Raw genomic sequence first — 14,655 nt, 5'->3', positions numbered from 1 at the left:
AATCAAAACACAAAAATTTCAAAACAAAATGTCAAAAGCAAAGGAGGACTAGATCCAGAAAATGGCAGAGGACGACAACCACCTTCTTTATAACCTTTATCCCAGTCGGTAAGGTACTCACCTGGGTTTTGGGAGGCCGGGGTTCTATTTCTTCCCCTTTGCCTGATGTGGCAAAGGGATTTAAAACTTGGTCTCCCTCACCTGGAGGGGGAGGCAGTCATCCTAGCCATTCTAGCCATTGGGCTATGGGATATTCTAATATGGATCTTTCTCAGTCTGTTCTGTTGAAGATGTTCTTTTAAAAAAAAACAACGCTCATTGGGGAGGGGACTTGAACTTAGGGCACTTACCTAGGATGTGGGAGACTTAACTCCAGCGCTGTAGTCATTCTGTCTTTCTCTGGTCCAGTGGCTGTTCAATGTAGGGCTTTGGAATGGAGCCTGGAGCGCAGAGCAGTGGAGCTACAGGATTTTGCCTGGAGCTGGAGTAGAGCCGAAGCACAGCTCCAAAGCCCTGGTTCAGTGTCATGAATGACAGTGAATTGCTACTTTGAATTACAGTTGTCTCTGTGCCAGGAAAAGAGAGTGAGAATTACTCTATAGCCTGTTAGGGCACTTACCTAGGATGTGAGGGACCCAAGTTCAAATCCCTACTCCAATGACTATTTATAAAGAGTGGAACAGTTCAACAGGCGAGATTGAGAGACACCCAAATAATACATGTTTAAAAATCTCTGCTCACAGTTGTATATTGGCACACAGCTACTCTTATTTGAACCTTTTGTAAACATAAATTATCACTTTGTTCTTTGGTAGTGGCTTGTAGCTTAAGTATTAGTAAAACTAATGGATTTTAATATTGGGAATTTTCTGAAAGGCATGTTTGTACATTGTATTCAAAATTTTTCACAGTTGTATAATTCCTTTAACTTTTGTGAAAGTAGAATGAATTACATAGTAAGAATAGAAAGGATTAAAGAAATGTTGTCTGTACCTTTAAGCAAAATTGTTGAAATGTTGCAACCAGGTGTCAGGAATACAGACATTAACATAGAACAATTGCACCGTTTAAGGGCAATTGGTGAAGTATTAGCCTTAGATCGATAACAGTTAGTAAGGAAATAGGATATGCATGCTGTGCCCCAGGTGAATTTTCCTGTTTTGCTTTCTTTGTCCCTTTGTCTAATTCCCGCTCTTTTATCTGTATAAATAAGACTGTTTGGGCCTTGCATGGCCACTCACATATTCTGAATGTTATTGGCGGAGCGCTGCGCTAATAAACAGAGTGGTCTGACAAATTGTGAGTCCTGATTCTAACTTTGACACTTTGTATTCACAAAAGTTAAAACATTAATTATCTTTTGTAAAAATTTTGCAGACAATTTTATGCTATAATTATAAACAATTGTATTTTGCCAGTATTAATAGTTCAAGGGAAGCATCTTGTAATTCATCTAAGTAGGTCAGTTTTTTTGTAGGACGAAGATTAGAATACTTCCATTTTCACTCTTGTTCTTCCAGGAAAGCTTTTATTTTAATATTCTTGACCAATCCTTATGCCAAGCAAATAAATTAGATTTTCTTGTTAACATTGGTAGTCTGCCCTTTCAGTGACTACTTATTAGGTATGCATTTGCGTAACATCTTAATATTTTCTGCTTAGATTAAAGAAATGTCTTATGTTATAGATAAGGAAATAACAAAAATGAACAGCCCATTGCTGCTTTATTGGTCATCCCTGGAGGAAAAGGACTTATTATCAAAGTAATTTTCATGTCAAGATTTGCAGATTTCTTAATATCTGATTACAGAAGAATCCTTGCCAGTGTAGACAATAGAAACAAACAGCATGTTGTCTTTGAAGGAGCAAAATAATTTAAATTTGACATGGCCCACATTTATTTAGAGAACTTAATATTTTCTTTTAATAACAAAAATGGATCATAGTTAATTTACTTTTTTTAATCTTACCCCATCATGTATTCTTAGTGCTAGAGTCAGTTGATTCAGAGAATTAGAACACCTGCTCCTGTAAAGTCATCCCATATATAATGGACAGAAATTATTACAAAAATCAATGTACTGTATTTGTACAGATTTCTTTATAACAAGCGTTTATTAGGTGGAGGTCACTATAGCTGTTGAATATAGCTTGCATGGCTTAGATTACAAGCAAAATTATTTCTTAAATATATGCAGTCTGTTCCAGAAAAAAGACTTGTAAAAGTAATTCAAACAAAGGCCTGCTTTCACAAATTGACTTCTGATACAGTGATGATAAAAAGAAAACTGAGGGTGGGGGGCGCAGAGGAAACATTGGATGATAAGTTCACTAATCTTACTTAGCATGTATACAGTTTGTGTCACATTCAAAGTTTTATTTAGGCTTGGAAGGATTAGATTTTTTTTTATAGGTAAATGTCTGTAAATGACAATTTTACACACACACTCCCCCACATCCTCTCCCCCCCCCCCCAAGCTGGTGAAAAAAGATTTCCATCAATGATGATCGAAATTTCCATATAGGCTAAGTGAGAACTGCTGCTTGAGAACTTATTACAGTTTGATTTAAGCATATTTATATATTTTGACATGATTTGTGTTTTAATAGCTATAAAGCTTTTACTGTTCGAATCTCAATATCTGCTGTCATTAAATAATTGTCAACTCTTTTGCCTGATCATAATTTCCCTCAACTGTGAACACTTAAATAGATTAAAAATAAAAATGCTTAAAAATAAACACTGATATTATTTTTAAAAAAATCGAATTCTGCCAAGCCTAGTTATTTTTCTGATTGATGAAGAGGAAAAATAAAGAAAGATTGAGAGTTGTTTGTAGGGCCACTTTGGCTAGTGTTGTTAGCAGTGGCTGGCAGAAGGAAAATGGCTTCAAAGGATAAATCCCTTTTTCTCATAGTACATTTTGAATTGTGTTCAGAATGGGAACTTATTTTTGGCAAATACCAAAAGTCATGCAGTAATTTATGACTGACAATATTTTGCTTATTGTGAAGTAAATCTCCTGGAATTATCCATTTTAAATTTGAAATTGAACCAGGAAGAGCAGACTGTAACTCTTCTTAAAACTCACTTTTTCTTTAATAGCTTTTAAACAGAGTAATGTGGAGAGGGATACTACTTATGTTAAGTTATTATTTTATCTTTTTCTGAGAGACCTGAAATGAAAAGGGAATTCCTGGGTTTTGTCATTTAAGAAGGCTGGTGGAGAAGAAAAGTAGAATTCTTGAAAAGCTGTACCAAGGAGAAATATACCTAATGAATGAAAGTCTACCATGTTGTATTGGTTGATCTTTTTTTTTTTTTTTTCCCCCTGAGCCTCATAAAGAAACTAAGGATAGTAACCAAATTCAAGAAACAGATGAAAATCTAATTGTCAACTCATGAAAAGAAGAACATTTCCATTTTAGTAACTGAAAGAAACAAATAGATTTTTAGGCTAGTCATATCTAAATATTATAACAGTATGGTTAGTAATTAAATAACTTGAGTGCTTCTTATTAACTCAGTACTGGTTATGTCTGAGGTAAAATTGAGGTGAGTGTTAGCCCAGGATATACAGTACTGATCAAGTTAAGAATCCTCCCCACCAAATCATCTAAATACACTTTACTGCAATCACAATGAAGGGAGAAACCTCTAGTGAGCTGTGGTTTAACAATACATATACTACTGCAATCAAAACCACTCACAGAATCTGCAGTGATAAACAGTATATTTGTGGTGTAGTGCTTGTGGATATGTATGGTGTATTGTACTGTTACCTTTTGGATACTTATACTTTTTCCCCTTACAGAATTCCAAAAATAAAAAGACTGATCTTGAAATTATAGTTTAACGATGTGACTGGTAATTAATGCAAAAGTTAGGGGGTGTTTAAAGTTTTTTAATTTGTATTATAACTATTAATTATAATTACTTAAATTAACCATTACATTTATAGATGATCAAACACTAGCAGCAAAACTTGATCTTTGCTTTCACCTCTAGCTCTTACAAGAAACATAATCCTATTTTGAATTTTAAAGAATGTATAAAAACGGTTTAACAGTCTTTCTAGTGTGTGGACTTATACGCATTGGTAACTGCAGTACAACAATGGTAAACATCCAAGCCAGATGACTTGAGTTTTTTTTAGATAGAAGTTGAGTCATAGACCATTGGATGAAGAGTTAAGGCTTTACAGTCAGATAGTTGTCAGACTGTCTTGTCTGAACAAAATGTAAAGTTTAAAGTAAATTAAATCCAAGATATAAATTTTGATTATTCTGTTAGTAATGAAGAGATTAACATTCACATGATAAATGTTTTAGCTGTAGACTTTAATCCTCTTTGCAACTGAAAAGAAGCATCACAATAGGGAAAAATTGTATGAACATATTGATAGAGGAGCATGTATGTTTTTCTTCATTGATTAGTTTATATTAGTTATGGAGTTTCAACTTTTTGTGGATTTAATTTGATTTGTTGTAACAACAAAATGAATTCATGTGAACACAGTATTAAGTATTACAGCAGTGTATATGGCGAAATGAGTTTCTCATGTAAAAGGTAATCATGGAACATGAATGGCCCTAAATCTTTTCTTATCCCTAAAGCCTCTTCTTTATTTCTTACATGACTGCATTATTTTTATTTATATATTTATTTATTTTGGAACAGCTTTTCGTTTCCTTAAAAGATAGCATTATACCATGTTTATCCTAAAGCCTTGGTCAGATCCACAGATTCAAAACATTTCTTTGAGACTTCATCCAAAAATAAGCCAAAGCAGATGCTTAGCAAAAGAATATTCACCATAGAGCTGATTTTGCTTTTATTATAGCTTTGGGACATGTTGCACTCTAGAAAATTAAGATTCTTCTGCTCAATGCAAGTTTAAAAACAGGTATTTTGAAAAACAAAGTGCTTCACAGATATTCATGGAAGCTATAAAAAAAAAAGTGTCCTATCTTTTGTTTGTAAGATGTTAAATTGAAACTAATCTTAATAGGTTATAAATATAGCATGTATGCAAGAGGGAATTTTTCAGGAACTGCCTTATGCTGAAACAGGTCATCTTTTTGTTTTCAGAAATTCCATGGGTGACACTCTGAGGTTGGTCAGTGGAGTTCAGCACCCTGGCTCTGCCGGAGGACTCTATGAAACAACTCAGCACTTCAATGACATCAAAGAGCATCTTCATATAGTAAAGAGGGACATCGAGCATTTAGTGCAGCGAAATATGGTAATTTGTGTACTACTGGTGTAAAGAATGGCTGCGGAAATTCAGCATATGGCTGTTAGTGAAATGTTGGGAAAAGCCAGCATGTAATTTAATGAACAATTACTCTTTCATTAAGCTGCTCTACTGAAACTGTTTTGCCTTAACTACATGATCAGTGTTTTGATAAGATAGGCATAAAAAGCATGATATTTTTAACTGCCTTAACTTGAAATCACATTTATAATGTGCATGTAAATCTTATATTAATGTAAATGGCCAGTTAAATGCACTACTGCCCATTTGAGCATGCACAGTTCTGTGTTTGCTGTTGTGGTAAATGCACACTCAAACACAAACATTGTTCAGAATCTGATCAAAAATAAATGTTGTGTGACCACTTAGAAGATAATTCCTCAGACTACACTAGAATTTTCATTTTTTTCAAATTGCATGAGGAGGACCTACAACAATTGTCATAGCTAATACTTAATAATTAGAAAACCCTTTTTACTATAAAGGTACCTGTATGTGCATGGGGGGCATATACACTATTTTTATCATATTTGCAAAGCAAGGGCTGCCATCGTTTAAAAACCGCAGCTGTAAGAAGCTATGTGGGAATTAGCATCAAATACTGCATGTTAGTTGCTTTAATATGGTTGTTTGAATATTTACCTATACGGTAGCCTGGAACTTGTTACCCGTGGAATCACTCAGTCTTGGTGGGGGGGTATGTGTGTGTGTTGGTTTTTTTTTTTTTTTGTTTTTTTTTTTTGTTTTTTTTTTTTTTTGAATGATGCAATGTTTTCTTTGTAAGCTGGGAACATTGATTCAAATGACTTCCTATTTGTCCATCTAATGTATTTAGCAGAGCTCCATCCGTAATAGCCTGTTCTGTCTTTGGTAACAGGCCTGAGATGCATTCGGAGTATGAATACATCTCAAATATTTTTTGGCCATGCCATATTGCACTTCTATATTTACAAAGCAAAAACGCTTGGAATTTCAGGAAAACTGAAAGAAAAAGTTGGCACCTTTTGTCCCACAACCTGATGTGTTCCCCTAACAGTGGCACATTTTTTCTTTTTCATCAGTTTTTAAGACCATAAGTAACAGGCTTCAGCATATGCTTCAGTAATAACATCATCTGCAGACTTCCCAGCTGCCTCTATTGCTGCAAGGAAAGTCCAAGCATGCTGATGTGCTTTAACATGGAGAGTGTCTATTTTGCATAGAGCTCAGGCATTTGGAACTTCCCAACTACGATCCAGATTAGATAATTCAAGGCCCCATCACCACTGTTGCCCTCAAATGGCTTACAAGGCCTGCAAGAAATTATTTTTTTAATTATTATGTCTGGGGTGCTTAACTAAACATGTATCCTTGTATTCCCAGCCTCCAAGTAACTTCAATCTGTTCAGCTCTCATACACAAAAAAAAAATAAAAACAAAGTTACATCTTGAGTCTCCTACCCACACACTCCTTCACTTTCCCCTGTTCTTTCTGTAAACACATATGTGCAACTTTCTTTTGAAAATGTTTTCTAAAATAGCAGTCTTAAAAATTCAATTGGCATCCTTCTGCATTATCTTAACAAATTTTTGCTTTCTAGCCATCAAATGAGAAACCAAAGTGTCCAGAATTACCACCATTTCCATCATGTCTATCTACAACTCACTTCTTCATTTTTGTAGCGGTTCAAACAGTGTTATTCATCGGTTATATCATGTATAGGTAAGTTACTCTTTAAAAGATGGATAAATATCTTTATTTAGGAGTTCTAATTTTAAGTACAGTTAGTGACATGATCATATTAATCATTGTTTTCAAAAAAAAACTTGTATTAAGTTAGATTTTTTAAATATTTTTTATTATATATTTGTACACACTATCGATTTGTCCAGGCTGACAAATTAAAATAGCATAGTCAGCTTTCCTCTTTGATGTATATGTCCGTTAGCACAGTGCTACATTGTTGAACTCAAACATGGCAGAAGAATCTTTTTAACTATTTCAGTTAAACTTTCTCAAAATACGCTAATTAAAATTTTTTTTATGTATTGGGCTTGGTTTTTGAAAATGTTTTTTTTTTTGTTTTGTTTTTGGCAGGGGAAGTTGGGGTTTTTTTGTTTTATTTTTTATAAAACCTAAATTTTGGGTTGAATAGTCTGTTAACCAATCTGATTAATGTCCCTGATCGTGCCATGCTTGCAATGTAATTGAAGCTTTATTGGGGAAAAAAAAAATATTGCTTATATGAGTAGCCTTTTCACGAAATGAAATGTATTAAGTTCTTTGTGCATTATCTCCTGCTTTTTTTCTTTTTTCATTTTTAGGAGTCAGCAAGAAGCAGCAGCTAAAAAGTTCTTTTGATGATCTGTTCCTTTTGTGTGTATATGCCTGCTGTATGTATGCACAGAATATTACATAAGTCTGTAAATGAGGGAAATTCTAGTGTTTAAAATGCTTCAATATTGTAAATTATTGAATTTTTGCTAAACAAAATAAGTTCTTGTTTAAAACGTTAATACTGTGGTTAAAAACAGCCCTTAGAGCAATGGAGCAAGTACAAAGGAAAACTGTGGATCCTATTTGCTTTTTTTTTTTTTTTTTTTTGTTACGTTTCTGGTAGATACTGGGACTTGACCATGGTATTCCTATTGTTTTATCAATATGTTTCCAAGGTAGAGAATTGGGGCATAGAGGGCCAGTCGCTGTTGCTGAGTATTTCATGTCCAATGATTTGTGCAGAAAAATATATTTAAGCATCCTGACATGAGATTTCTTTTAAATAAAAATGTTGCATTCCTCTAATTTTGGGGAAAAAGCATTGTTACAAATATTTTATTTGTCTTTTGGATTTCAGTTTGGCAATGATTTAGTAGCTTGTAGATCTAAATTTCACAAGAGTTTGTAGCAATAACTTAGTAATTTGTGAACCCTGAAAGCCAAAGGCCTTTAATAACAGTCTGACTAGTAGCTGCTGGAGTGTAGAACAAAGGCGCTCTCTATGCAGAACAAGCAAACAAAGGCTTTTGTCTTATGAGACAATGAGAGAAAACAATACATTCTAATAAAGTAGAGGTCCTTTAAGCAGTTGTGTGGGGATTGTTAGGGTTATAGTTTCATGACTGACCGTAATTCTGTAAAACAGTTAATGGAACCTTTCTGACAAAGAGATAATATTGCTGATATTTCTTAAACTCCAGTTGAGATGAGGGCATATTTAAATTGACAAATGCTTTTATTTTTATAAGCTGTTTCATGAATCTAATAGAAATATCACAGTGGAGACTCTGGTTAATATTTTACATAGTAAGTGTTGAAAACTAGAAGTTTTGTGTACACGTTTCCTACTTCCTCACAAGCCATTGTCTCAGATGTGTTTTGCTGTTAGTCCAGCAACTCTTACTGAACCAGTATTGTGTAATTTAACTAAGTGTTCAGTCTGATGGATTTGAAGATTGTTCAACATTGCTTATCATGTGAACATTTGCTTCAGGGACAAAATGGAACAGATGGTCAAATTAGTAATAAGAAAAGGATTCACGCTACTTTGTTTACATATCCATAGTAATCTGTTCTTGAGTAGCTCTCCTACAGAGTTAACTTATTTCTAAGTTTCTGCAAGGCACATGATGAAAACTGAACGTTGGGACTGTTCTGTTTTAATTACAGAATGTGTTTTGTCTCAATACCTGCAGAAATTGTCTAGAACTTAATGTATGTAATTTTGACTCCTTTGGAGGAGGCAACACATGCTGTCAAGTTCAATGTCATGAAAAGCTATTGGTTAGTATTGTGCCTGAGAATCTGGGGAAATAATAAATCTATGCAATATTTTTTACTTTAAAAATTAAACTATCATATAAATGTGGATGTTTATGCTATACCCATAAAGTGTGATTAGATCCATTCCACACCTGTTTGTATAGCTAAAGTATGTGATACACTAAGTAAATTTATCAAACTATACCATTTATAAATTATGGGAAGGCTTTGTTTGCATTAGTGACTAGGAGAAACTACTGCCCTGCACTGATCTACATAGATAAAGACAAGTCAGTGGCAGAGCCCTGGCTATAGCCTAGAGTAACACAAGGCAGCAATTAAATCTGCTCTCTTCTCTCACACCAGTAAGTATTTACAGATGCCTTGGACTAAACTAAATTTAATGAAGAAAATGCCAGTGTTTTATCAGATCATTGTATTGTAGTTCATTATCTTTACAACAATGCACAGTATTATTTCTTTCACCTCTGGCGCTGGAACATGGTCAAACAAACAAAACCCCCACTTTCATGATAGATAAATAGTTTGTATGTTCTGCTGAAAGAATAGATCTCATACGGTCCTACATTTGGTAAAATGATGTACAGTTCTTAAAGGTATCTTCCAATTAATACATTCTTGTTTCTCCATTTTGTGAATCTCTCAACTATGATTTATTCAATTTGAAAATTAAAATGTTGAAGCAACCAGTGGTATTGTATCTTGTGTTGGGAAGAGGAAAACACTGAGGGAAGCTTTTGCAGTTTCTGAATTAGCTCACTATTTAAAATTATATCTACACTATCATGTTAAATTAAAATGCATTTATGCTGCGGATGGACCTGATCCCACAGGAAACAATAGCAGTTTGCCATTGACTTCTGGGGAAACAGAAGGCACAAAATGTGCACCTTTCAAAAGGTGATCGCATCTAATTCTAGCAATGAAACAACAATTCATGGGTTATCCTTGCTACTTGCTGGAGGGATGGATTTGACTTTACTCTCATTCCTACCATGACTTTAAACTGTGGCTTTTTCGTCAGACTATCTTGTTAGCTAAAATACTGTTTCATTAGTGCCACTAAGTGTTGCAATGTTGTGTACAAACACACTTGCTTTTTTCAAACAAATTGAATCTTAGAGAGATGAAAAAACTTGGAATCTAATTTTAACAGTTTGAGGGGCAAATTAGCCTGGTCTGAGTCTTAAAATTGAGTGTAGCATGATAAATGGCACATGGAAATGGAAAGAGAATCTCAGCACAAGACATCTGAGCCCTTTAAGCAAAATGCAAAATCACGGTTATTTAAATTGACTGTTTCCTATTTGAGAGACTTTGACTTGTATTGATGTATAATTACTGTAACACTGAAAAGGTTGTCCATCTGTTGTTTTGGAAGTGAAGAACATAACCTTATTTGAATAAAGATACATATTTTAGTAAATGTTTTCCCTCTGAATTTGGTACAATAACTCCTCACTTAACGTCATAGTTAAGTTCCTGAAAAATGCTACTTTAAGCAAAACTATGTTAAGTGAATCCAATTTCCCCATAAGAATTTATGTAAATTGTGGGGGAGGGGTTAGGCTCTAGGGAAATTTTTTTCGCCTGGCAAAAGACATTATATACACACACACACACACACACACACACACAGTATATGTTTTAAACAAACAATTGAATATTGTACACAGCTATGATGATTGTGTAGGTTGGTTGAGTTGGTGGAGTCAGAAGGTGGGATATTTCCCAGGGAATGCCTTGCTGCTAAATGAGGAACTAGCACTCGGCTGAGCTCTCAAGGGTTAACACATTGTTAGTGTAGCCTCACACTCTACAAGGCAGCAGGAATGGAGGAAGAAGACCCAATAGAGGCATGGCAGTGGCTGTGAACATTCCTTGCAGACACTGAACCCAGGCAGATGTACCCACACTGTCCGCTGGTGCGAACCACTCCCTCTACTTTCCAGAGTGCTGGGGGTGTGTGTGTGTGTGTGTGTGTGTGTGTGTGTTGGGGGGCAGAGGGGGAACATCTCTACACATACCTCTGGAGCGATCGATCCAGCGAGGTCGATTATCATGTCTAGTGAAGACACGATAAATCGACTGCTGAGCTCTCTCCCGTTGACTCCAGTACTCCACCGGAGCGAGAAGCATAGGTGGAGTCGATGTGGAAGCAGCAGCAGTCAACCTGCCACAGTGAAGACACTGCGGTAAGTAGATCTAAATACATCAACTTCAGCTACACTATTTTCATAGCTGAAGTTGTGTAACTTAGACCAACTTAGCTCGCCCCCTACTCAGTGTAGACCAGGCCTCTATGTGTGAGACAAAGAGACATGCATTGCCCCTCTAAGTAGGCCAACCCCACTCTTAAGTACACTGCCTTCTTAAGTAGATCAACAAGTTGAGACAGCAGCAGCTGCCAGCAAGCTCCCTCCATCCTGAGCCCTGTCCAGTCCCGTCTGTGGAGATGGGGTACAGGAGTGGGGGGAGAGGGACACCCAGACATCAGCACCCCTCTTCCCCCGCTCCCACCCCCTGAACAGCAAGCAGGAGGCTCCCAGGAGCAGCTCCATGGCGGAGGGCAGGAGCAGCACATGGTAGTGGGGTGCGGGGACACCTGAATGGCCAGTCAATTGATAGCCTGTTGGGTGGCTGTGGCACAGGAACTTATGGGGCTGCCAGCTCACCCTGGTTCCAAACCCCCCCCCCCCCACAAGCTAGGTCCAATGGGCTGCTCTTCCTGTGGACAAAGCAGGAGGACAAGCAGTGGACAAAGCAGGCGGCTGCCAAACAATGTTATAAGGGAGCATTGCGCAGCTTTAAACAAGCATGTTCTCTAATTGATCAGCGACGTAACGATGAGATGACCTTAAGTGAGGAGTTACTGTATAGCAGTCAATGAAGTCGCTTCAAAAAAATGTTCATTCTATTCTTCATGGTGTCACGTTGCATAACTTCGGAAAATTTCCTGGGCAGGTGAACTGTAAAAATTCTCTAACTGCTGTTGCTGCTTGGCAGAGATTGGATGCTTTCTGGGATTAGGAGCTCAGTGTTTTTAATTTACAGTGAAATGCTGATCATGAGTGTATCGAACCCTTAGTGCCCATTGGCCTGGGCACTGAAATTCCACCAATTTGTCTCTTGGTTTAATAATACAAAATGCTTACAGAGAGGATTAACTGCACTAATTCTAGTATCAATTCATTCTGTGGAAAGGAACTAATATCCTTTTTATCATGTTCTGTTAGCTATATCTACAAATCTTAGCGTTTGACTACTCTCAATCTACTTCAGATCTGCCGTTGATTACAGTAGTAGGGTTACACAGAAATTCAGGATTGAATATGGCCTTTCTGTATCAGCTAAACATTTAGTTCCTGATTTCTGCTTTCACTTAAACCAGTGTAACTCCACTGCCATGACAGTATAAGTGAGATAGGAGTTACTTGTCTGTCTCATTTAAGATATGCAGTAAGAAGAACGATGCAGGGTGGTGTTAGGGTGCCGAGTGGTATTACTGCCTGTTAGGTAGAATAAATAAGATTGACTATGTTTAATTCACACACAGTTGTGCATCTAAGTTGACAATTTTGGCCTGATAAGTGTTTTCATTGAGCTTTATAACAAACATCTTTTAAGAGAAGCTGGAATAGTTCACACCTCTCTGCTGTTTCATTCTGTCAAAGACAAAGACCTCTTCTACACTAGAAAGTCGTACTACTTCCTCTTTACATGTATAGTTAGATGGCTGTGGATAAAATGTTACAAACCTCCCTAGTGTGGATGTAGTTATTGGTCTAAACGTGCTTTATACTAATATAGCTATTCCTGTATGGGAAGGGGGAGAGCTGCCAGTAGGAGGCTTTATATATATAATATACTGGTATAGCAGTGTCCAATCTTGTACTGGGACTGGTATGACTGTTGGTTTAAAAAAAATCCAACCACTAACAGATATAGTTAGTTATATTAGTACCACTTTGAATATAGACTGCTCCAAAGTTTACATTGGTTTGCAACAGGGCTGTCAAGTGATTACAAAAATTGTTAAACAATAATAGAATACCATTTATTTAAATATTTTGGATGTTTTCTACATTTTCAAATGTATTTCAGTTATAACAGAATAAAAAGTGTACAGAGCTCACTTTATATTTTTTATTACAAATATTTGCACTGTCATAAAGGAAATAGTATTCACTAATACAAGTACTGTAGTGCAATCTCCTTATCATGAAAGTTGCACTTACAAATGTAGAATTATGTACAAAAAAATGCATTCAAAAATAAAACACTATAAAACTTTAGCACTTACAAGTCCAATCGGTCCTATTTCTTGTCTCTGCCAATCTTTCAGACAAACAAGTTTGTTTACATTGGCAGGAGATAATGCTGCCCGCTTCTTGTTCACAGTGTCACCTGAAAGTGAGAACAGGTGTTCTCATGGCACTGTTGTAGACGGAGTCACAAGATATTTCTGTGCAGATGCACTAAAGATTCATATGTTCCTTCATGCTTCAACCACCATTCCAGAGCACATGCTTCTATGCTGATGACAGGTTCTACTCGATAACGATCCAAAGCAGTTCGGACCGACACATGTTCATGTTCATCGTCTGAGTCAGATGCCACCTGTAGAAGGTTTGATATTCTTTTTTGGTGGTTCTTGTTCTGTAGTTTCCACATTGAAGTGTTGCTCTTTTAAGACTTCTGAAAGCATGCTCCACACATCATCCCTCTCAGATTTTGGAAGGCAAAAATGTTAGAGCTAATACTACTTAATCTTCCAGTGCATCAAAGCTTTTAAGGATGGATGAGGAAACTATATATACCACAACTACATATACCAAACCACAAGACTGTAAACCACTTTAGATAGTAGATGATCAGGCTCTTTCAAATGAAGAAACAATCTTATTACCACATCCTGAAAATGCTTCGCTTTGACAGTTAGCATAATTCTTATCCAGAGCTTTCTTAAACCACACCTATGGCTTGCTGTCTCTCTGCTAGATGTTTGGTAAGGTGTAAGGCACTACCTGGGTCTTAAAGGACTTGAGACAATTGCCGTCCAACATGTTGATTGTTAGCTTGCTTTGTGTAAACATGAAACAAAGACTGGTAATTTTGCACCCTGTTCAACTCCACAGCCAAGGACCTTGAAGAGGAAAGGCAGTATCCTGTTACTTCTCTAGCATGTGACTGGAATGATAAGAAACAGTGATTCTCTTCATCCATTCTAACTCCTGCTGGCCTTAACAACTGGCCAATCATAGTTGCTAATACTGAAGACTATTGAAAGATCTAGCAGTGTTAGCAAGGGCAGTTGTCCTGATTGGCTAGTGTCCATAACTTCAGGATGCCAATTCTCCATGCTCTTTCCCAAATAGTAGGGAGTGGTTGCATCCCACATTTGATTCCCTGACACCTAAGTGGCTCTTCTGCAGCCTAGAGAGAGTATGTTGCTTTTACTACAGTAGAGCATATTCAAGTGCTGGTGTTGAAAAACATCTAGGGCTTTGAACAAGCTATAGCATAAGGAGTTTTGCGTTAAAGCTATAGAAGAAGCCAAGAGATCCTTCTCCAGTGCTCTCGTGACCACATTGCAGAGCCAGCAGAGGACAAAATTGGGAAGTCCAATGGAAAGCA

At 36.5% G+C, this 14,655-nt stretch overlaps 1 protein-coding gene across 1 annotated transcript in view; it reads left to right on the top strand.

The window, feature by feature from the left end:
* Positions 1-10,444, top strand: part of LMAN1 (lectin, mannose binding 1) — a 33,509-nt gene extending 23,065 nt beyond the window's left edge. The window contains exons 11-13 of the mRNA XM_050944735.1: positions 5,093-5,246; positions 6,839-6,960; positions 7,563-10,444. Of these exons, the coding sequence (XP_050800692.1) occupies positions 5,093-5,246; positions 6,839-6,960; positions 7,563-7,599 (313 nt within the window). The 3' untranslated portion in view covers positions 7,600-10,444. The remainder of the gene's footprint in view (positions 1-5,092; positions 5,247-6,838; positions 6,961-7,562) is intronic.
* The last annotated feature ends 4,211 nt before the right edge of the window (positions 10,445-14,655 follow it).

The sequence above is a fragment of the Gopherus flavomarginatus genome, chromosome 3 (assembly GCF_025201925.1).
Source record: "Gopherus flavomarginatus isolate rGopFla2 chromosome 3, rGopFla2.mat.asm, whole genome shotgun sequence".
Classification (NCBI taxonomy): Eukaryota; Metazoa; Chordata; order Testudines; family Testudinidae; genus Gopherus; species Gopherus flavomarginatus.
The sequence above is the reverse complement of the archived record's forward strand: the minus strand, read 5'-3'. Positions and strand labels throughout refer to the sequence as shown.